The sequence below is a fragment of the Macaca fascicularis genome, chromosome 8, assembly GCF_037993035.2.
Source record: "Macaca fascicularis isolate 582-1 chromosome 8, T2T-MFA8v1.1".
Lineage (NCBI taxonomy): Eukaryota > Metazoa > Chordata > Mammalia > Primates > Cercopithecidae > Macaca > Macaca fascicularis.
In genome coordinates, this window is record NC_088382.1 from 133,316,501 (window position 1) to 133,339,762 (window position 23,262).

At 46.7% G+C, this 23,262-nt stretch overlaps 1 protein-coding gene across 2 annotated transcripts in view; it reads right to left on the bottom strand.

Moving 5' to 3' along the window:
- Positions 1-626: 626 nt before the first annotated feature.
- Positions 627-23,262, bottom strand: part of ANXA13 (annexin A13) — a 59,768-nt gene continuing 37,132 nt past the window's right edge. For both annotated transcript variants that reach the window (XM_005564033.5, XM_005564032.5), the window contains 8 exons: positions 18,488-18,658; positions 15,792-15,825; positions 15,606-15,685; positions 13,825-13,893; positions 13,297-13,398; positions 8,936-9,011; positions 4,487-4,599; positions 627-1,196 (listed from right to left, as the gene is read on the bottom strand). In XM_005564033.5, coding sequence (XP_005564090.3) covers positions 1,077-1,196; positions 4,487-4,599; positions 8,936-9,011; positions 13,297-13,398; positions 13,825-13,893; positions 15,606-15,685; positions 15,792-15,825; positions 18,488-18,658 — 765 coding nt within the window. In that variant the 3' untranslated portion in view covers positions 627-1,076. The remainder of the gene's footprint in view (positions 1,197-4,486; positions 4,600-8,935; positions 9,012-13,296; positions 13,399-13,824; positions 13,894-15,605; positions 15,686-15,791; positions 15,826-18,487; positions 18,659-23,262) is intronic.

Here is a 23,262-nt window from a genome sequence, read left to right on the forward strand (position 1 = left end):
AAACCTCTTTTCTTTATAAATTACCCAGTCTCGGGTATGTCTTTATAGTAGTGTGAAAATGGCACTTGTAAATGAATTTAGATAGGTTACTTAATGGGTCAGTTTCCTCAACTGATAATTGGGAGTAATATTAACCTCACAGAGCTGTGGGGAGGATTAAGAATGAAATTGGGCTACTCAGTGTCAGGCACAAATAATCAGCCAATGAATGACAACTATGATTATTGGGCCAAGGTGTCCAGGTTCTCTTGACAGATCCCTCTATGTCTAGCAACACGTGGCTATGAGACTAAAGTTTTGGAACACAAAATCTATTGGTGTGGAACCAATTCACTTCAGAGGTAGACCATCGATCTTGATCTTGTTGGCACTTTGCTCAGCTTAATTGTATTTGAAGATCAGACGAAAGACTCAAGTGGGTCAAATGTCTAGAGAATAAAACCCAGTTAAACAAGGTAGCAGATTAGGGGATTTTACCCTTAGTTACATTTTACAAAAGCAAGTGAATTGTTTCCTTATGACTAGTCTTGATTAGTGACCACTAAAAAATGTATGTTTGAATTTCACAAGTCTCATATTTCCAAGACAAGAGCCCAAACTTATCAAGACAATCTTTGGAAAAGCAGTTAATGGAGGCATAATCCACAACTTTAATTAACAATGAGGCTTTCAAATTGAACACATAGAAGGAAAATTAATGAATTGTTTAATTTTGTCTTTCCTGTACCTTACTTGTGTGATGCATATTCTTCTAAATGTGCCATTACAAATGCATGTTTTTTAAATCAACTGCTGATTTCATTAGTGTTTAGAAAGCATCCAGTTACCATGCTAAAAGAAAGTGAAGAGGCAGCCCAGATGCTTGCTAAGCCAGAGTTCAAGGTGCCCTGCCTACGCATCTTAACGTTGCTGCCCTTAACTTAAACAGCTTGGCCTGGCTGCGCCGCTTAAGCTGCCGAGAAAGTAATCCGGGACTCTTGAGGGTTTTTGTGCAGGAGTCTCATTTGCAAGTTTGATTTGGAATGTGCTCTTGACAAAGGCGGTTACATCCTGTGTTCCTATTGCCCTGGCTTGGCTCAGTGCAAGAGGGCTACCAGCAGTTTCCGGAAGTCCCCGGAAGTGTCTGAGTGAACCATGTCAGACAGAGACTTCTGATACTTCTCTTGGAACTTTGCTTTGATCCCCTGAAGGTCTACCTGTAGAAAAAATAACAGCAATGGAGACAAGAACATTTGTGGTGTGTTCACAAACAGTGGGCACTCTTCTCCACACGTTATATTCATTTGCTCATTCATGCCTTAAAACAGCCCTTTGAGATAGGGCTTTATTTCCTATCATTATTTCCTTTATCACATTATTTCAATTTTGTGATCAGGAAAGGGAAGGCAGAGGTCAGTTCCCCAAAGGTTGCAGAGGTGTCCGTGTGTGTGTGTGTGTGTGTGTGTGTGTGTGTGTGTGTGTGTGTTCCACTAAAACTCTCAAATTTCTTTTCTTTCTTTTTTTTTTTGAAATGGAGTTTCATTCTTGTTGCACAGGCTGGAGTGCAATGGTGTGGTCTCGGCTCACTGCAACCTCCGCCTCCCGGGTTCAAGCAATTCTCCTGCCTCAGCCTCCCAAGTAGCTGGGATTACAGTCAACCACTGCCTGGCTATTTTTTTTTTTTTTTTTTTTAATATTTTTAGTAGAGACGTGGTTTCATCATGTTGGCCAGACTGGTCTCGAACTCGTGATCTCAGGTGATCCACCCGCCTCAGCTCCCAAAGTGCTGGGATTACAGGCATGAGCCACCGTGCCCGGCCCTAAAACTCTTGAAATTCATACAGTTTTTACACGTTACAAAGTATTGTTTTTCTTTTGAGTTTTAAGAGTTATTTGAAAATGAATCGCCCTAAGCTAGCAGGACTGTACACAACCTGGCCATGAGCCCGACTTGGCCTGCAGGCTGTAGTTGCTTGACACCTGGTATAAAGTTAAGAAAATTGTCAACACAGAGATGTGGAATTAAGCAATTAAGCAGTTTTTCCCTCATACCCTGATTAGCAAGGATATTAGTACCAGTCAACACAATCCAAATCACTATCAACTTGTAGGATTTCTTGTGAGTGTAATTCACCGGAAGCTTGAACAACCTAGGTGCTGGAAGTGATGGTAGGACGCAGGAGAAAAATGAATTCAAACATTGCTCTGCCAATAGATGTTTACAGCCTAGCAAAGGAGGTGATACTTGTATCAGAAAAGATGTAATTCCAGGTAGAACATAATGGATCTCATAAAAGAAGCAGAGAACTCTGTTTAACCAGGAGTCTTTCTTTTCTGTTCTTTTTTGGCTTAGACCCTTCCTTGTACACCAGGCCCAAAAAGTGTGGCTCAGGGATCTGACTCTTTCTTCTCCTGCCCCAGTGAGAGGGCTGAGCTGAGAGAGTGAGAGAAATGATCAGGATGGGAGTATGTAGGGGAGTGAGGGAGGGTTTGCAGTGGATGCTGAGCAGGTGGCCGACGCTACAGGAGACAGGTGGCATCTGTCTCTCCCCCAGCCTGTGTGTCCCCCTGCCCCACTGCTTGGTTTCTTGCCCCGTGCCGGGGCTGGGGCAGGGGCAGGGGCAGGAAGGTGGAGGGTGGGTGGGATGGGGTGTACAGGGCTCTGTTCTAGTGCCATGTGGCTTTGGGAGATTAGGAAATCTGGTCAAACTACTATATCTAGCTAGGTCTGAAGCCTTCGGAGGGAACTGCCCACATGTTGAGGTGGCCCAGGACGTGTGGCTGATTCTGAGACAGAGCTTCTTGGAATAAAACACTCTGTGGGCCACGCCGGAGTGATCATGGAACCCTCACAAGCCCTTTGGATGGATCCAGTCTCTCTGGGGGTCTTTTGGAATCCTGGGTCTTCGTTGTGTTCAACCTGCCCCCTTTGAGTCCCTCCAGATCTCTCATCTCTTAGTGACTTTGGCTGGAGGTTGAGTTGCTAAGAGACAGAGGTACAGACAAGGCAGAAGACCTGGAGAGGAAGGAGGGAGAGGGGTTTGGCACCATGGAGGAGAGAGGCAGAGCCATGGCAGGAGCAGAGAGACTGGCAAAGGGGAAGAGGGGAGAGAGAGACGTGGCCTTCAATAGAAAAAGACGAGTTGTGGAGGAGGAGAAAGGAGGGGAGAAGAAATTCCAGGAATAGAAATAAAAACGCAAGAACTGTCTTATTGCAAAGTTATATTTAAAAACAGAGTCAGATGTTAAGTATTATGTGTTAAGAAGCCATGGATCAGAATTTGGGTTGGTGTCCCTCCCCCTTCACCTCCCCCTTCATTTAAGAACTTTTTTTTTTATTTGAGGGCAGATGTCTGTGGTTTTCAAGTGCTTAGTTCCACTTCATTCCCCAAGGCTTCTCCTGCTGCCGATGCAATGCCACTTCCGCTTTACTTTGTACCTCCTTCTGTCTGTGGCCCCATATCCCAAAGTGTTAGCGGTGACTTTTTTTTTTTTTTTTTTGAGATCAAGTCTCACTCTGTGACTCAGACTGGAGTGCAGTGGCGCCGTCTCGGCTCACTGCAACCTCCACCTTCTGGGTTCAAGCAATCCTTGTGCCTCAGCCTCTTGAGTAGCTGGGACTACAAGCGTGTGCCACCATGCCCAGCTAATTTTTGTGTTTTTAGTAGTGATGGGGTTTCACCATGTTGGCCAGGCTGGTCTCGAACTCCCGACCTCAGGTGATCCACCCACCTCGGCCTCCCACAGTGCTGGGATTACAGGCAGGAGCCACCGCGCCTGGCCAGCTGTGGTCTTGACGGCTGCTCCCAAGCGGTTGGCTCCTCCTCTCCCTTCTCTTCCTTATACACACACATTTTCCGAGAGCAAGCACAAATTGACTTTTAGGGGGTGAAAAAACCCTTAATCTTTTTATGTATGAAGCACTGATATCCACGTGGTATATAAACAGATTTGTAGTGTTATCTCTGGTGTTAACATTTCTTGGGGGGAAGGGATGGCAATGAAGACACACATGTGTCTAAAAGGGCTCCTTAGAGGAGCAATAGTTTTTAACAAGATGGAGAACCATTGCCTTACACTGATGTGCTTGCTTCTGCAGTGTGTTCAGTTAAGGAAAGGCCTCGCTCAGGAAATCGGAAATCATTCTCTTTTTGTCCCTGCTGCTGGCTGACCTCTTTCAAGTGTCTTTGTTTTGTCTTCCTTAACATGGAGCCGTGCATGGCTGCAGCCCCTGAGAACTGCTCAACAGGGTTGCCTCTGCACCCCTCCGTGAGCTCTCCGGAGCCACAGAGGACAAAAAAAGAAGCAACGACCATTATTGTATTTTTACAAAAAGAAACAGATTGAAGCAGAGCACGATGTCTTCTGCAAATTCTGGGAAGGCAAGGGCTGTCTCTGTTTTACTTTTTCTGTAAATAGGCCCTTAATAGAAACTATTTGTTGATGACATCAGTGGTGGAAAAAAGAGAAGTTGCAGCCGCCTCTTTGGAGTCGGAGAGTGTCTTACCTCGGCCCTGGTCACGATTATGCGAATCAACGTCTCCTCATCTGTCCCCGCACCCTTCATCGACTTGTACAGACGTTCAGCAAAATAGCCCTCGCAGTCCCGGGCACATCTCACTGGGCAGGACGAAGGAAAAGAGAGTGTGAGGCTTTCACATTTTGTGGAATGACCTGGGGACCCCCCCTAAGTGTCACCTGGCTGCCCTTTGAACTGACTGGATGGTGAGGCAGAGGTTTGAAAGGAGCTGACTTGACACTGTTGTGAAATGAGATTCGGAAGATTCCCTGGTCAGAGCACCTGGAAACTTCAGGCAGAGCTCCTCTCCTGTCCCCTGAAGACCCTCTAGAGGAGAGCTGTGGCATCCTCAGGCCCTCCCGGCCATGTCCATTATTCTCATTATTTCCCAGCAGAAATAACTTTTCCTATCGAAGTGAAATCTCTGGTGCTGTCATAGGGTTCTGAAGGGAAACAGATTGGCCAGCAACCTTCTGGAATAAAACTTCATCATCTTGACAATGTATCCAGTTGGACAGCCGCCCGCTCTCCTATGCTCAACAACCTCCCTACCCTTTGTTTTTCCTCACTGGGTTTGTTTTGTAAGCCTCATCTCTGAACCTTTTCCAGGTTCCCCACGAACTTTTGGTTTGCAGTCTGGGATGTGGACTTGATGAAATGTTTGATCCTTTTTAAAGATCACTTTCCTACGATGCTGCTATTTGCTCTTTCCTGGCCTCCCCTTGCCTTCCAGCTTTGATCTGTCCACAGCTTAATGAAGCATGGTCTCTATTCATCAAGCAGGTGATAGGGTGCATCTCTTCTCCTGGGAATAAATAATTCCTTCCCCTCCTCCCAGGCTCACATGGATCCATCATGACTAACACATTAGAGGAAAAAAAAAAATTGCCCTTTAGGCTGTTAACATTTCTCTAGAACACTTGATGATGTTAGTGATTAACAGTAAGTGATTGGCATAAATGTGGAATGCGCAACCTTACTGTGTCCCGTAATGGGACTGTTGTTATCTAGGGGACCGTCTGTGTGATTGATGCTTGTAAGCAAGGGAGAGGAGCAGAGTTCGGGAAGCAGAGTCTGGGTTGGGAACCAGTCTCCTTTTACAGGCCATGTGTCAGCTGCCACAGTTTCAATGGAAAAGAAAATCACACTGAAAAAGAAACAATGTCTGGCCTCTTTCTCCTGAGAACAACCCAAAAGCTGCTGGATTGGTGGTTCAGGGGAAACTTGCACGCTACTTTGGGGAGTAGCATATTCGAGACTCACTGTGGTCCCCAGACAATTTGAGCTAGTGAGCACCACAAAGCTTTCCTGAAAATCCTCTTCTGTACAGTGCGATTTGATGCGGGGATCGTTGTCTGCCTGAAGTCACTGTGTTCCGCTCGTGCCCAGGGGTCTTCTCCCTTGACATTCCTTCTACCTGCTTTTTGGGAAGAAAACTCTCAACATTTCTCCTGTCTATAATCTATGCTTGGGGAACAACCTCTGTTGTTAGCAGCAGCAGGAATCCCTCAAAAGGCTGGGCGGGGATAGCCAGAGAAGATGTGGAATAAAATTCTTCACTGCAGCCAGGCACGGTGGCTCACACCTGTAATCCCAGCACTTTGGGAGGCCAAGGCCGGTGGATCACTTGAGGTCAGGAGTTCGAGACCAGCCTGGCCAACATGGTGGAACTCCATCTCTACTAATAACACAAAAATTAGCCAGGTGTGGAGGCTGAGGCACGAGAATCCCTTGAACCCAGGAGACAGAGGTTGCAGTAAGCTAAGATTGTGCCACTGCACTCTAGCCTGGGTGACAGAGTGAAACTATGTCTTGAAAGAAGGAAGGAAGGAAGGAAGGAAGGAAGGAAGGAAGGAAGGAAGGAAGGAAGGAAGAAAGGAGGGAGGGAGGGAGTGAGGGAGGAAAAGAAGGAAGGAAGGAAAGAAAGAAAGAAAGAGAAAGAAAGAAAAAGAAAGAAAGAAAAAAGAAAGAAAGAAAGAAAGAAGGAAAGAAAGAAAGAAAGAAAGAAAGAAAGAAAGAAAGAAAGAAAGAAAGAAAGAAAGAAAGAAAGAAAGAAAGAAAGACTCTTCACAGCAAGTGGCAGAAAGGACAGCCAGTCCGGTGCTCTGTATCTTGCTCCCCTTTGCCTTCAGAGCAAGTTCCTGAACTTCAGTGAGTATAACTCAGTCACTTGGACAGTTTGTAAAAGTGTGGCTTCCCGGGCTCCCTTCCTGGAGGTTCTCAATGGGAACCTGGAGTGGGGCCCAGGAACCTGCATTGTAACAGGTGATTCTGAGGCAGGGGGTCCATGGACCTCACTTTGAGAAATGCTGCTCCAGAGGCTACATGTGGTGGGAGCCATTTGACCTCAGCTCCCTGCTCCTAGATGTTAGTCATAAACTGGCATCGCTATCAGTTAGGTGGGAGTGGGGTGGGAAGTGTCTAGAAAATAGTCATGAAGCCGTATTCTGGTATTTGTGTGCTTATTCTCAAGGTCTCTTCTAATCACTTTGGCCTTTGCTACCACTGGAGTACAGCCCACTCTTAGAGTGTGCGGTCCCCAACCCCAGGGACTTGGCTTTTCCTTCATCCGTACCCTCTTTGCTCTTCGTTTTTATTTTCATCTTTAGCTTAATCTATGGATTTGTACCCACCAGCTTAAAATCCACCATGAGTTTAGGCTCCTTAAGAGCAAGAACTGGCCTTATTTACCTCTTATCCCCACACCCAGCGCAAACCCTGGGCCCCGGCCTGTGTTGAGTAAATGTTAAATCATTGAATAATTGTAATACCATCTTCTGACTACACTCTGTTGTTTTCCCGATTTTCATACTGCAAGTACAACAAGCAAGGACGCAGAGCCTCAGAACTGGGCCGTGAGTAGATCCCATTATCTACTCAAGCCTCTTCTTAATTATGCCTAATGTTCCATTATTGGAATACTAAGCATGTGGGAGTTATTTATATCCTACTGCTCAAGGTCATCGCCAAGGTCTGAATTTTTCACACATGTCTGCAATTCAAAAAATTGCAACCTCCAGCATAAATGGCTTAAGGCCCTAAGCACAGTCACTTATACCAGGGCTCGTGTATATACCCAGCATGGGTCATGAGTAACACCAAGGATTTTTAGGCCTCCGGATATCACAGCAGAGGTCTTGCTCATTGAATGCAAAATAAGGATGGATTAAAAAAAATCAATTGCTGACATTGTTCAAAAAAACCCCAAAGAAACCAAACAAAAGAGTTTGGCAACTAGAGCACATTTTTTAACTTCCAGGGCTGCTTATTTGGTTCTTCCTCTTCGGAGGACAGGTCTCTCCATTGCTCCTGCCATTTGGGTTGGGGCCCTGGATTCCTCACCACAGGAGTGTGGACAATGCACAATGCCTTCATTCCAGGGCTTGCAGAAAGAAAGAAGGAGCCTGCCAGACACAGCTTCATGCCCATCTCTCTGCTATTTCCTGCCTTTGGGCAACACCTGGAGAGGAGGTCCTGGGGTTTGGTTGGCACGATCAAGATCTGATCTCCCTCCCCTCTCTTTCCAAACAAACTTCATTCTTTGAAAACACTGAAAGGAACCCAATGGAAAAAGAAACCTGTGAGCCATCAGGCTGCCTGAAACTGGATAACGGTCCTAGGTTTTGACAGGTGCACTCAGGGACCCCTGGTGTTAGTGGGTGATACGTTGTGTCTGTGTCCCCACCCAAATCTCATCTTGAATTATAGCTCCCACAATTCCTGCACGTTGTGGGAGGGACCCAGTGGGAGATAATTCAATCATGCGGGTGGTTTCCCCTCATACTGTTCTCACATTAGTGAATAAGTTTCACGAGATTTGATGACTTTATAAGGGGTTTCCCCTTTCACTTGGGTCTTACTCTGCCTTGTCTGCCACCTTGTAAGATGTGCCTTCCATCTTCCACCATGATTGTGAGGCCTCCCCAGGCATGTGGAAGTTTAATGTGAGTCCATTAAACTTCTTTTTGTTTATAAATTACCCCGTCTTGGGTATGTCTTTATCAGCAGCATGAAAACGGACTAATACAGCAGGACTGCAATGGATGCTGTGGTGTGCCACTCAGATACCTATTCAGGATCAAGGCAGTCATTCACAGCTGAGTCCCTCCCCAGGAATCTCCCTCCAAGGGAGAGAGCTGGCTTGCCCAAAGTTGCGCATGCTCCCCTGGTACAGCCAGTGTTACATGACTGACTGATGTGGGGTGCAAAAGCCTGGCCCCCTTGCTCCACTTTGGACATCCCAGCTTCCAAGCTTTCTGTGGGATCAGCAGCGCCCCTGTTGCAACTACATCACAGTCACTCTCTCTTGCTCGGTGCTGCTTAGATGTGTTGACCCCCAAAAGCTATTCCCTCAAATCTTCCTACACACAAACCTCTGTCTGAGTCTGGTTCCAGGCAGCCCAACCTAAGACAAGAACTCTCCGAACTTTACTTTACCGAGAGTTAAATAGGCCTTCTGCAAATCGCCTGATGTTTCTTCTTCAATGGCTTCTTCTATGTCTTTGCCAATGAGCTGCAGAGAAAACCAAAATCAGCTGTTATTCCAGGTTTGCCTTTGACCTTGGTACTCTTGGGGTTGTTCCTCTACAAAAAGCACTAAATTTTTCCAGATTTAGTCCTGTGGCTTTAGGGAACTCCTATCCCGACTCTTGCCTTGTAGGATCGGGGTGTTTGCCATCCATTCGAGAGGGGGCTCTCATTGCTGAGGAGTCAGTCTGGATTTGACTCCTAATGGATTTGACCCCTAATGGATTTGACCTTAGTTAGTGCCACTCCCTCAATCTCAATTTCCTCATCTGTAAAATTTGGGAGTGGAGAAACAATTAATGTATACTATAATCATAGATTTTTTTTAAACATTGATGTGTAGTTTAGTTCCCATGTGTTCTTCACCCTTTCCAGTTTCAATTTCCCAGGAGGCTGTGGTTATGATCATCTGACATGCACCTCCATCCTCTCCCTTGTCTTGGCACCAGGGACTTAGTCACAGTTTGAGTGAAATAAGTAGGGATGGTGAAGTTCATGATAACAACTTGATCTAAAGTTCCTAAGAGGGAGGGTCTGCAAGAGCTGGAAGCCAACGGGGGCAGGGGGTGGGGGGGGAGCGGCTGACCACATCAAAATGCCACTTGTCTTCACTCTGGGGTGATTCCAAATAATCCTATATTCACCACTGGCTCACATATCGCTCTGCACAGCATTACACATTAGGTTTCTTTCTAAATATTTACAGAAGCTGAAGTTCAGAGTAAATTGTGACTATCCTTAACACAAATACTGCCCGGGCCAAGCTCAGGGCAGGCACATAAAGAGAAAGGAGAATGCTTTGCTGGGTTTGGGGAGATGCAATTACGCATTACAAATACTGAAACTTCTTTCTTAGAAATTATCTTTTGAGGATATGACACAATTGATTCTATAAATAATTGGGGACTTTGAGTATGCACCAGTGGAGTTGATGTGGTTTATTTTGAAAACACAGGTAAACAAAATGTTCTTTGTGATGTAAGCACAATATATGTCGGGGGAGGAACTGTGTCCAGATTGAATGAAGCCCTGTTGCTTGATCTCCTAGTCATTGTTTGCGTATCTGGAGGGCTTGGTGTGTGGCAATAGAAAGCAGATTAGAAGAGTGGGGGAACTGTCCCTTCCTTAGCTGCCCCCAGTCTTTCTTGGGTTTGATGTGGGAGTCATTATTTTGGAAGGGACTGGTATCCCTTTCCCAGAAACAAGGTTCTTGTTCTGTAGACTGAGATCATACTTCAAGAGAACACTTTGTTCACACAGGTCTTGTTTACTTCAAAAAATCCTCACATTAAACCATTTTCCATTTCTATTGTTAATACCAGGCTAGAACAGGGATTTTAAATTTTCTGTAGAATCTCAACCTACAAAACAGATGAAAGCAGAAAGCAGAGTTGTGCTGGGAGGTGGGAGGGGGCTTCTTTCCCTAGCCATTGGCATCAATACCACGGTTTTGCCCTCTCAGGTTTTTTTCCTTGCACAACTCCAGGAGGCGTTATTCACACACTACAACAAGAAGGTACTGCCCTGTGTCCTTCCTGCCCCACCCCACTCCTGGTAGCTGCTGAGGCATCTCCGTGGGACACAATCTGAAACAATGGTCTGGCCCAAGCTGTTGGGACTGAACTTTGGATACTTCTCATTTCAGTTACTGCAACATGATTCTTAGGGGCTCTTTGTACAGAAGCAGGTTTTCTGATCTCAATAGAAAAATACATTATGAGGGTAGATTCCAAACAAGTCTCTAAGACTAGTTAAACAGGCAGCAATGCCTGCAGGGAGGTTATTAGAGGAGCAGTGGAGACATTTCTTTCTTTGAAAATCGGTTTCCCCAAATGGACAGCAGCTGACAGCAGAGCCTTCTGTGCTCTGGCACTGATGATAGAGTTAGAGGGCTGAACCCTCTGGCATGGAATGGGGAACATGTACAGGGGAGGGGCAAAGCGTGAGGCACACAGTGGGGAGACAGCAAAGGGGGATATGGGTATGCGTACCTGCCATTTATGCTGAGCCCTGTTTCGGGACTTTCCTTTGGCTTTATAGCTATATAAGTCTTTCATATTTGGTAACATTGGAGACTGTAATGTAATCCTGCATGATGCAGCAGTTTGGGAAACTCTGTTGCTTGGCCTGGGATTGCTGGGAGTGTCAGAAGTTAAAACTCAGGCTTACAGCATAAATAAATGGCAAAACCTTGAGTTTTTGTGCTGAAAATTAAAATTCAACCCTAAGCCAGGATGACTCATGCTACATAAGAAACTCCAGTGATCTCAGACTAGCATCTCTGTGCTTTTGGTCAGAAGCCATCAGAAAACTCATAGAACCAGGGTCTAAGAGCAGGCTGAACTCTAAAAGCATCAGCAATAAATATCAAGAATGACGCTTGAGCAAGGCTTTTGAAATGGATGAATAGATAGCATTTTAGTGCTGGTTTCATGTAAATAATCATCAAATCCGTAGATTACCTTATTGTACATGTAAGCTTTAGCTCTGATTTTTGGCACCGTTTGTTCACCCAGGGAGACTCCTGACAATTGCTAATGTTCATTGAACGCCTACTGCATGCCAGGTACTAAGTGCCTATTTCCGTTAACTCATTTAATCCTTATTAACCCGATGAAGTAGGTACTATTATCCCTATTTTACAGTTTGGGAAACCGAGGCACAGAACCCTTAATAACTCGCACAAGGACATATGGCTGTAGCCTAAAGCTGACTTCTTAAACTGTATACATTCAAACAAATCACCTGGAGCACCTGCTGTAACACAGATGGTCAGACCCCAGCCCCGGGGAAGCTGATTCAGTAGGTCTGGTGGGGACTGAGAATTCTCAATTAAAACAAATTCTCAAGTGATGCTGATGCTGCTGTTTCAGGATCAACTTTGAGATATTAGCCTGGAGACTGTACTTTCAGGTAGAGAGTCATACACACTCACACACACACACACACACACACATATACATGCATGTACCCAGAAACTCCATCTGTGGACCCTGTAGTGTGGGAAGAGGCTCTCGGTCACAGAGAAGTCCTCCAGCTCAGAGGCTACACAGCTCCAGGAACAGAGACCCGGGGAGTGCAGGGTCGGCTGGCTTTGATCATGACTCTGGGCACGTTTTGAAAGGAGCGGGCCCTAAAGGTTTATATACAGTCATGATAAAATTCCAAAGCTTTATTGTCTTTTTATCTGCTGGCAACACATAGGAAATGCTATTTGGAATGAGGAGCAGCCAGCTTCAGCTGAGGTAGGAGCTCAGGTCGGGGAATCTTGGAGTTCTCATCCATTCTCTGCTACCGACTTGCTGTGTGGTCCTGATAAGTTACAGATGGTTCCTCACTCAACAGACTTTCCCTGTCCAGCAGTTGTGGGTCACAATAGCTGTTCAGCCTACATTATAGTTATGGTGTTGTTGTGAAATTGAGTGAGACACAGAACATAGAAGTGCTTTGAATAGGTAAAAGGCCTCTACACATATAAAATAGGATGCCAAAAAAAAAAAAAAATTCTGATATTCCACTCCAGGCATTTTGCAAGTAAAGACTGCTTCTCAGGAAAGGACTTACTGCTAAGGGCCTTGAAATAACTAACTCACCTTGTGGGCTTAAATTTATCCTGGGATTAAAATACAATGTATGTGCATCTTTTCTGGAGCCTATCTTTGAGGTACATCATATCTGTCTTGAGAATGGTGGGCACTGTTAGCCAACTGGAAACTGGAGTAATAATAGCAAACGTTAGTATGCTTGCCACATGCCAGCTACTATTCTGAGTCTTTATCTTATTTAACCTTAAAATCACTCTGGGGGTGTGAAGATGATGTTCATGGTCCCTGTTCTACAAAAGAGGATGGAGAGATTTGGTCACTTGCCAGTGGTAGACCCAGGATTTGCACCTGGGCTCTTGGACTCTGAAGCTTTGCTGCTGAATGGGACACTTGCTTCCCTGGGCTCTGTTGTGCAGCCAGTTTCCAGCCTGGGTACTACATCTGGGTCTGGACGATTCTTTGTGGTGGGCTGTCCTGTGCACTGCAGGCTGTTTAGCAGCATCCCAGGCCTCTGTTCACTCGATGCCAGGACCACCACCCCCAACTGCGACAACTCCAAATAATTCTAGACATTACCAAATATTCCCTGGGTAGGAAAATCGCCTCCAATTGAGAACCACTGTTGTAAAAGATCCCCAATTCCTTATTGCAGATCTTGGCTTCTTTTGGAAATAACTTAAGACACTTTCAGAGTGAACTCTTTTGCCCTAATACTTTATGACTTACAATTTGATAGGCTTGAAAGGTGGCTCGTAACTGCTTGTAGCTCCTCTTGGCCAAGACTTCATTGAAGGCAAGCTCATCAGTGCCCCAGCGGCCTTCACCTGCCTCAAGGGTCAAATACAAACACTTTGAAAAAGGCTTTTGTGAAAAGACTGATTATACAGTGCCGTGACCAGGCCTCATTTACAGGAAATTATAAACTATGCATTGAATAGAAGTCAAATGGACTAAGCACTTTCAGCTTCTAACCCACAAATGTATTTCACATACTTATTTATATTGTTTATGCCATTCTTTGTTCCAAAACGGATCTGATGTGGTCAACCCCAGAGTATAAGAATAGGAAGCATTCATTTAGATTCATGGAGACTAGATATGTGATCTATAAAGATATAAGCATATCTTTGTTTCTTAAAGGTCATACTTATTTCCCAAGTAACTCCTCTTTGCATGAAATAAACATTTGTTGAAAATAATGCTAATAAATTAAAGAAAAAGAATTTGCAGAGACTGGCATGTCTGCACACATACATCATACAGATCTTTGGCGTCCCGACCAGCTAGATCTTTGTCCACGTCATCTCCTTCATTGCGATTAGCCTAGAAAAATTGACACATTGTTATTAACTTGCATTCCTGCTTGACCACAGAAAAGAAAAAGACAAAGTACTGGAGAAAGAGCTGAGTTCTTCCTCAGCTCGGCTCAGGTCAGCCTGGCAAGGAGGCAACACCCGCTCTTTGCTGCCATCTTTTGGGCACAATGGATAAACCGAGTAGCTTCTGTGGTAACACTTGGTTTTGCCTTTTTTTTTTTTTTTTTTTTTTTTTTTTGTAGAAACCAGACTCACCCACAAACCCCACTGACCTATGAGCAGACTGAGAGCGATCTCTGATTTTCCCTAGAGTGAGTCCATTGGAAAGCAAGTCCTCTTCGTTTCAAAAGATCAGATTTCACCACTCAAGGTACCAGTGCTAAAGAACCCTGAGAGTTGGTCATGGAAGTCTAACTTGAGCCCTTTGCGGTGGGCAGAATTCTAGGATGACCCAGTGGTCCACATCCTTGTGTAATCCCCTTCCCTTGAGTGTGGGTGAGAGCTATGAATATGAGGAGATGTTGCTCCTGTGATTGTGTTATATTCAATGGCAAAGGGGAATTTTGCAGATATAATTCAGGTCTCCAATCAGTTGAGTTCACCAAAAGGGAGATTATCCTTGGTCAGCCTGATCCAATCAAGTGAGCTCTTCTTAAAAGGTCAGAGGTGGAAGAAGTCAGAGAGATGAGCTGCTGCTGGACTGAAAGAAACCAACAGCCATGTGGTACACTGCCCTGGGGGACCGTGTGGAAGGGAGCTGCTGGCGGTCTCTAGGAGCTGACAGTAGCTTCTGCTCAACAGCAAGAAAATGGGGACAAACCATAAGGAAATGAATTCTGCCAACAATTAATGAGTTTGGAAGAAGACTCTGAGCTTCAGATGAGATGGCAGCCGTGGGCGACACCTTGATTTCAGCCTGTTGAGAACGTGACCAAAGCGAACCCAAATATTCCCCAGCTGGATCTCCAAGGTACTACTTGGACTCCTAACGCATGGAAACTGTGAGACGATAGATCTATGTTGTTTTGAGGTGCTAAGTTTGTGGCGATTTGTTCTGCAGCAAGAGAAAACGTAAGCAGCCTTCCTGCTGCGGTGGAAGCCTCTCTCTCCTGTTCTCTGCTGTCAGTGTATCCCATTGGGAGAAACAAAACAGAGAAAATGCACAGAGCTCGTAAAGATGGGTGTGTCCATGAGAATACAGATGTGTCCGTGTAGAGGTCCTGGGGGGACTGTGTCCCAGCAGGGCCAATTCTGAAAGCCCTGATGTCCTGGCTGAGTTTCTTGTGGTAGTTCTTACAGGCCCAGGATCCAGTGAATGCTGGGAGTAATTGCAGAGTTGTGTTGTGGAAGTGGCCCTGCTTGGGGTCAGATGGTCTGGTTCTTGCTACTGGCTGCACGAACCTGGGCAGGTTACCCACCCTCTCATGGCCTACATTTCCTCATTGGCAAAATGACAAAGTGATGCTTAATGAGCTGATTCATTTACAAAGAGGGATTGTAAACTGCCAATGACTAGGCAGATTGTTTATATGGAAGTAATCCCAATTGAATATAATTTCACCAGAGCTGGGCTGATGGAGCATGTGTTGATGATCCCTCAATAACATTTTTAATATAAGAAAGAAATGTTTATCTACGTTACCCTTTTTCGTCATGGTGCCATGTTGCCAAGGATTCTTTCCTAAGATGATAAAACAGGTGATACCTCTTTACTCTCACCTGTAGCAGGGACACCAGGATTTTTTTTAGGTTTCCACTTGTATCACCTTTGACATCGGATTCGAGGCTCCTGTCAAATACTTCGACGGAAGTAAAAAAGGTGGGAAGAAAGCAGATGATTTAGTTTCCCAGAGGTATTTTGAAAGAAACATACTTTATTCAAAGCCAGGATGAAATGTCACTTACGCCTTTGGTAGTCCTCTTTGATGGCGATGATTTCCTAGGAAAGGTAATTAAAAAAAAATCAATACTCCAAGGAGGGATTAATCAATAAAAGACACAGAGATACAGAGAGAAGAGGTGTGAGACCATGTCTGGACACAGGGTGCCTTCCAGACTTCCTCTTAAGATGGTCATCCCTACAGGTCCAGGGCGCATGCCTGGAGCGAGTCCCTGGGGATGTGACGGGCCCCTCTCTCTCTGCAAACATCTCAGACACACAAGTAACAAATGCATACATTCTCCTTCTTTCAGTGTGAGAAGTTTACAGCTAGGTTAACACTTTCTTTCACCACCTCCTCACCTGGTCTCACTCTCTCTCCCCCACTCAGGTAACCCATGTTAGAAGTTCAGTGCGTATCAGAAAGATATACACAAATTTTTTTTTTTTGCATTTGTATATATATGCGCTACTGAAAACAGATAGAATTGTATAGGTGTCGTGTGTTTAGCAGGTGGAATACTGTACCTATGATTCTTTGACTTAGTTTTTCTCTCAATAATAATGTCCTGGAGATCCAGCTCTACTTGTACATGGATAGTCACCTAGAGTTTTTTAAAGGGACACACAATATTCCATGCTGCCATAAGCTGTGGTTTACTCAGCCAACCTCATATTGACGGATGCTTAGGTCATTTCCAAGTTTTCTCTTCTTCAAACAAGGCTTCATTCAGTAACAAACTGGCTGCGTGCAGGAGTGCTAGTTTCTCTCAAGGGTGTGTTCTTGGAGGAACTGCTTTATATTTCAATGTCTAGTGCCAAGGGGTGCACCTCAGGAGCTGCCTCAGTTTACACTTGAACCAGCAGCATGTAAGAGCAGGCTTCCTGCCCCGTCCCCGCCCCCACCCCCAGCCCCGACCAAGCTGGTTAAAATGAAAGTCAGTGGGTGGTGATTGGGAGAAGGTGGTGATGGGGAGAAAGCGGTGGGGAGCCTCGCTGCTGCACTCCTGGGCGGGAGGGAGGGGCAGGCCAGGTGCTGGGGGAGGCTAATCACTTGTGCTTGTGCAGCTCCCTCCCTTTTCTCCTTCCAATCCACGACCAGGAGCTGCCTGAACCTGGCACCTGCTCTCTGCAGGTTTTTCTTCTCATCCCATCAGATCTATTTGACTGATAGATAGGTCTTGCTTATTGGTTGAAGCCAGGACCTTAGAAAAAGCTATGGTCACATAAGAGTAGAAAAATATATATGAATGTATTTTTGAGACGAAGTCTCCCTCTGTCGCTCAGGCTGGAGTGCAGTGGCACAATCTCGGCTCACTGCAACCTCTGCCTCCCGGGTTCAAGCGATCCTCCTGCCTCAGCCTCTCAAGTAGCTGGGACTACAGATGCATGGCACCACATCTGGCTAATTTTTGTATTTTCAGTAGAGATGAGATTTCATCATGTTGACCAGGCTGGTCTCAAACTCCGCCTGACCTCAAGTGATCTTCCTGCCTCGGCCTCCCAAAGTGCTGAGGTTACAGGCATGAGCCACTGTACCTGGCCTGAAAAATACTATTAAAATTAACCTTTTCACAAAGGCAGGTGCTGACTGCCCTAGCGTTGACTGCCTCCCTGCTGGGACCTTGGTGCTTCTGGGAAGGGTAGATGCTGAGTGGGGGGAAGTTGTGTGCCTCTTGGCCTCAACTCACACTCCTGGGGGAGCCTGTGCTAACCCTCCTCAAAAGCACCATCCCAACCTGACTCCTTGAAATGGAGGATTTTTATTATCTTGTGGGGAGAAAAGAAATCCAGGGATGCTCCGGAAAAGGTTTGCAGCGGTAGCCTGGACCCTGGTGGCACTTCGGGAAAAGTGGCTCAGCAGCGTGAACGGGGCCCACCACCCAGGCCTTCTCCAGCCTTTTTTGTGTCAGGGCACTGTTCGCATTTTGCCTGCTGTCTGCTCCAACCTCTGCTTCTATTTCCTGCTGAGAGGCCTCAAGAATGTTGGGCTTCTCTGGCATTTTCCTTGCTGGGCTGCCGCATTCTGCTGTCATGCATGGTTACTGAAGAGGGAGGGGTCTCTCCTATGAATTATTTGTGAACCCTCTTGACTCTTGATGAGTCCCTTGGTTCTCCTGGCTTCTGGAGCCAGAGACAAATAGTTCTCCCCTGTGCCTTAACAAACGCTCTCTTCAGCCCCTGCAAAGGTGGCATGTGCCCGGGGGACATCCCTCTGTCTGATGACCGAAGGACACACAACCCTTCAGGGTAGTGCTGGCAGCCACTGAGGTGTTCACTGGCATCCCCCAGCACCGCTCACCTCTCTTCCTCATTATAGTCTCTTTTGTACCCTATGCTAGCTGACCGCCATGGCCCAGGCAGCGGCACAGACATGCTTGTGCTGCTTGTTGATTTTTCATGTCGGAAGAGCCACAAAATCAGGCTGGGTGGGGAAAGTAGAATTGTGCCTCCTGCATATAAAAGCATCCGTTTAGAAAAGAAGAAACTCGCTGGACACAGCTCTTCTGGAAAGATCTATTCTGTCAAGGGGCAGCAACACCAAGACTGACCTCTGGAAGACTGGAAGAGATGTCCTCCCACATGGACCAAGCACACATATGTCTCCCCAAACACCTGCTCACTCCATGGATAGCTTGCTGGGACGTAGGGTTCCTTCTGGGGTCTGCAACCATCTCTACCGGGTGTGTGATGCTCCCTTGTGGGCTCAGCTGGGACTGACCTTATTGGTCCTCGTGCACAGGACCTCAATGAGCACAGACTCATCTGTCCCCAAACCCTTCATAGCCTTCTGCAGCTGCCGGGCGGCATACTCGCTGGGGCGGTCCAGAAGGGCCAACGCTGTCTTCTTGAAGTTTCCACTCAGCTCACTCTCGAGTACTTCCTCCAGCTCCTGGTGGAAGACAGTGAGAGACCTGCTGGGAATGGCCCAGGAGGAGAGGGGCAGGTGTCCGCTTGCGCCATTGCAAGTGCTCATGGTTGACAAGAAAGGTGCTGTGGACATGAATTCTGCCAACCTGCAACCTGCTGAGAACATGCACCCTGATGAGAACCTGCAACCTGCTGAGAACATGCAACCTGCTGAGAACATGCAACCTGCTGAGAACATGCATCCTGCTGAGAACCTGCAACCTGCTGAGAACATGCATCCTGCTGAGAACCTGCAACCTGCTGAGAACATGTAACCTGCTGAGAACCTGCACCCTGCTGAGAACATGCATCCTGCTGAGAACCTGCACCCTGCTGAGAACCTGCACCCTGCTGAGAACCTGCAACCTGCTGAGAACATGCAACCTGCTGAGAACATGCAACCTGCTGAGAACATGCATCCTGCTGAGAACCTGCACCCTGCTGAGAACCTGCACCCTGCTGAGAACCTGCAACCTGCTGAGAACATGCAACCTGCTGAGAACATGCAACCTGCTGAGAACATGCAACCTGCTGAGAACATGTACCCTGCTGAGAACATGCAACCTGCTGAGAACATGCAACCTGCTGAGAACATGTACCCTGCTGAGAACATGCAACCTGCTGAGAACCTGCAACCTGCTGAGAACCTGCACCCTGCTGAGAACATGCAACCTGCTGAGAACCTGCGCCCTGCTGAGAACATGCAACCTGCTGAGAACCTGCACCCTGCTGAGAACATGCAACCTGCTGAGAACATGCACCCTGCTGAGAACCTGCAACCTGCTGAGAACATGTAACCTGCTGAGAACCTGCAACCTGCTGAGAACATGCATCCTGCTGAGAACCTGCACCCTGCTGAGAACCTGCACCCTGCTGAGAACCTGCAACCTGCTGAGAACATGCATCCTGCTGAGAACCTGCACCCTGCTGAGAACCTGCACCCTGCTGAGAACATGCAACCTGCTGAGAACCTGCACCCTGCTGAGAACCTGCAACCTGCTGAGAACCTGCAACCTGCTGAGAACCTGCACCCTGCTGAGAACATGCAACCTGCTGAGAACCTGCGCCCTGCTGAGAACATGCAACCTGCTGAGAACCTGCACCCTGCTGAGAACATGCAACCTGCTGAGAACATGCACCCTGCTGAGAACCTGCAACCTGCTGAGAACATGTAACCTGCTGAGAACCTGCACCCTGCTGAGAACATGCATCCTGCTGAGAACCTGCACCCTGCTGAGAACCTGCACCCTGCTGAGAACATGCATCCTGCTGAGAACCTGCATCCTGCTGAGAACCTGCACCCTGCTGAGAACATGCAACCTGCTGAGAACCTGCACCCTGCTGAGAACCTGCACCCTGCTGAGAACATGCAACCTGCTGAGAACCTGCACCCTGCTGAGAACCTGCAACCTGCTGAGAACATGCAACCTGCTGAGAACATGCAACCTGCTGAGAACATGTACCCTGCTGAGAACATGCAACCTGCTGAGAACATGCAACCTGCTGAGAACATGTACCCTGCTGAGAACATGCAACCTGCTGAGAACCTGCAACCTGCTGAGAACCTGCACCCTGCTGAGAACATGCAACCTGCTGAGAACCTGCACCCTGCTGAGAACATGCAACCTGCTGAGAACCTGCACCCTGCTGAGAACATGCAACCTGCTGAGAACATGCACCCTGCTGAGAACATGCAACCTGCTGAGAACATGTACCCTGCTGAGAACATGCAACCTGCTGAGAACCTGCAACCTGCTGAGAACCTGCACCCTGCTGAGAACATGCAACCTGCTGAGAACCTGCACCCTGCTGAGAACATGCAACCTGCTGAGAACCTGCACCCTGCTGAGAACATGCAACCTGCTGAGTACATGCACCCTGCTGAGAACATGCAACCTGCTGAGAACATGTACCCTGCTGAGAACCTGCACCCTGCTGAGAACATGCAACCTGCTCTCAGCTGCCCAACCACCTTCCCCCAGGGCTGGCAAAGAGGAGCTCCCTGCTCAGGGCTGGAGGCCTCGCTGATGCATCACAATAACAACAGTATCTGCAGAACATTTGAGGGCTCAGAGAGCTTTTTCAGCCAGTCCTCAAGATCGCTGAAAAACCCTCAAGACCTGTTGAACCTGAGAAGATGAAGCATTTTCCCCAAATATTCAGCTAGGAAGGACTGAAATACAGGGCTGTTATCTCTAGGACCGGAGAATTTGTCATCCAAATCGGGATGCTTTTCAGTTTGGAAGGGGGCACTATTAGCAATTGCAGAGGACAACAGGGATAAAGAGGATTGTCATGGGAAGACTGACGGCCTATATGGTCACTTCAGTTATCTCGCTATATCCTGGAAGGGACACACATGAGGAAGAACGCAGGTGTGTAGAAGGGGAAGTACATGGAATTCTTACTGGCATCTTTTTTGTTTTGTTTTTTTTTGAGACAGGGTCTCATTCTGTCACCCAGGCTGGAGTGCAGTGGTGCAATCATGGCTCACTGCAGCCTCGACCTCCCAGGCTCAGATGATCCTCCCATCTCAGCCTCCCAAGTAGCTGGGACTATAGGTACACACTGCCATGCTTGGCTAATTTTTAAAACTTTTTGTGTAGAGATGGGGTTTTGCTATGTTGCCCAGGCTAATCTCACACTCCTAGGCTCAAGTGATCCTCCCATCTCAGCCTCCCAAAGTGCTGGGATTATAGGCGTGAGCCACCACGACCCCCAGCCTGGCAGCTATTCTGACAAGCACTTGTCTTCCTCTTTTCTTTGAGCACCTTCTTTTCACAAGAGAACTAACTACCTTCTCCCTGCCTCCCTCTGACAATGTGGTTTAACAGGATAAATGGTCAAGGATGGGCATTAGCCTACCTAGAGTAGTTAATGCCCCAACTTAAACCAAAAACCTTCACGTGGAGCGACAGCCTAGGATAGCTCAGATTGGAGGCCCATAGGCCAGCTGGCATTTCAAGGACACGAACTATAGCATAGGGTGGGCAGCTCCCCGGCAGTGTGGTATGATGGCAAGGAACACAGCCACAGCAGCTTTGTGACCTTGGAAATGTACTTAATTCCACCAGCTGTCAGTTTTCAGCTCTAGAAAATGGAGTCAGTACAAGACTGACCTCGCAGGGTTATTTGGAGAATTAAATGTGACAATCCTTGTCAATACTGAGCATAGTGCTTGACACTTTTTAAATGGTCAACAAATGCTTATTATCATTAATCTCCCATGCTGAAAAAAATTTTCTAAGAGGAGGGAAATAGACTATTTCTCAAATGAAGCTCTGAGCTTTTGGCCTGGGAGAAAAACCCAGAATATTTTTGTCCAAAGCCCTGGGATCTGCAGTCCTACGAGGGGGCTGTAATATTATGCCTCTGCCCCACAGTGGCTGCTCCAGCCAACACTGCATCTTGTGAAGGCAGGTCTGTGGTCAGTACTCTATGGTGTGGAGTCACCTAAAAATTGGAAATATATTTTCAGGCCAGGTAGGCATGATATACAGCTGCAGAGAAGAGAAATCCCAGCTTCCCACTCTTACAAGCCACAGGCATTACAACAAATCCTTGTGTGTTTACATTCTGTCTGGACAGAGTAGCAGGCTCGGGATAGCTCAGCTCTACTCCTGGTTTTCCTGCTAACTCTGTGTTACCATGGGATGGTTATTCTCTTTGGAGGTCAACTGACACGGGGCTGAGATTGGATCATATCTAACATCTTCTAGCTTCGTGATGTTAGGATTCTAGATCATCTCTTTGGCAGTCTCAGCTCTCTGAAACACAGCTGAGAACCAGAAAGTAAGCAAATGATTGGCAAATGAAGTATCACAAAGTTTTGTGCTAGAACATGCCCATTTAAGTTTTAACAGGATCCCTAGGCTTTCACTTTGAACCCATTTTCTCTTCTTTAGACTAAAGATTAAGAAGCATTGTATCTGAGTTTTCTTTCTTTCTTTCCTTCTTCCTCTCTTTCTTTCCTTCTTCCTCTCTTTCTCTCTTTCTCTCTCTCTCTCTTGTTCTTTCTTTTTCTTTCCTTCCTTCCCTTCTTTCCCTTCCTCCCCTCCTCCCTTTCTCTCTTTTTTCTTTTCTTTTCTTTCTTTCCTTTCCATAGGGTCTCACTCTATCACCCAGGCTGGAGTGCAGTGGTGCAATCACAGCTCACTGAGGCCTCAAATTCTTGGGCTTATGTAACCCTCCAGCCTCAGCCTCCTGAGTAGCAGGGACTACAGGCACTTACCACCATACCCAGCTAATTTTTTACTTTTGGTAGAGATGAAGGTCTCAACTCGTCTCAAACTCCTGGGCTCAAGCGATCCTCCTGCCTTCGCCTCCCAAAGTGTTGGGATTACAGGTGTGAGCCACCTTGCCTGGCCTGACTTTTCATATTGGTAGGGTGAATGTGTCTTGGGAGGGTACTTGAATTAGGGATGTTGACAGGGATAAAAATTCACCTTCAGACCGGGCACGGTGGCTCATGCCTGTAATCCTACCACTTTGGGAGGCTGATGTGGGCAGATCATGAGGTCTCAGGAATTTGAGACTAGCCTAACCAAAATTAAAATAGAAAAATTTTACTAAAAACACAAAACTTAG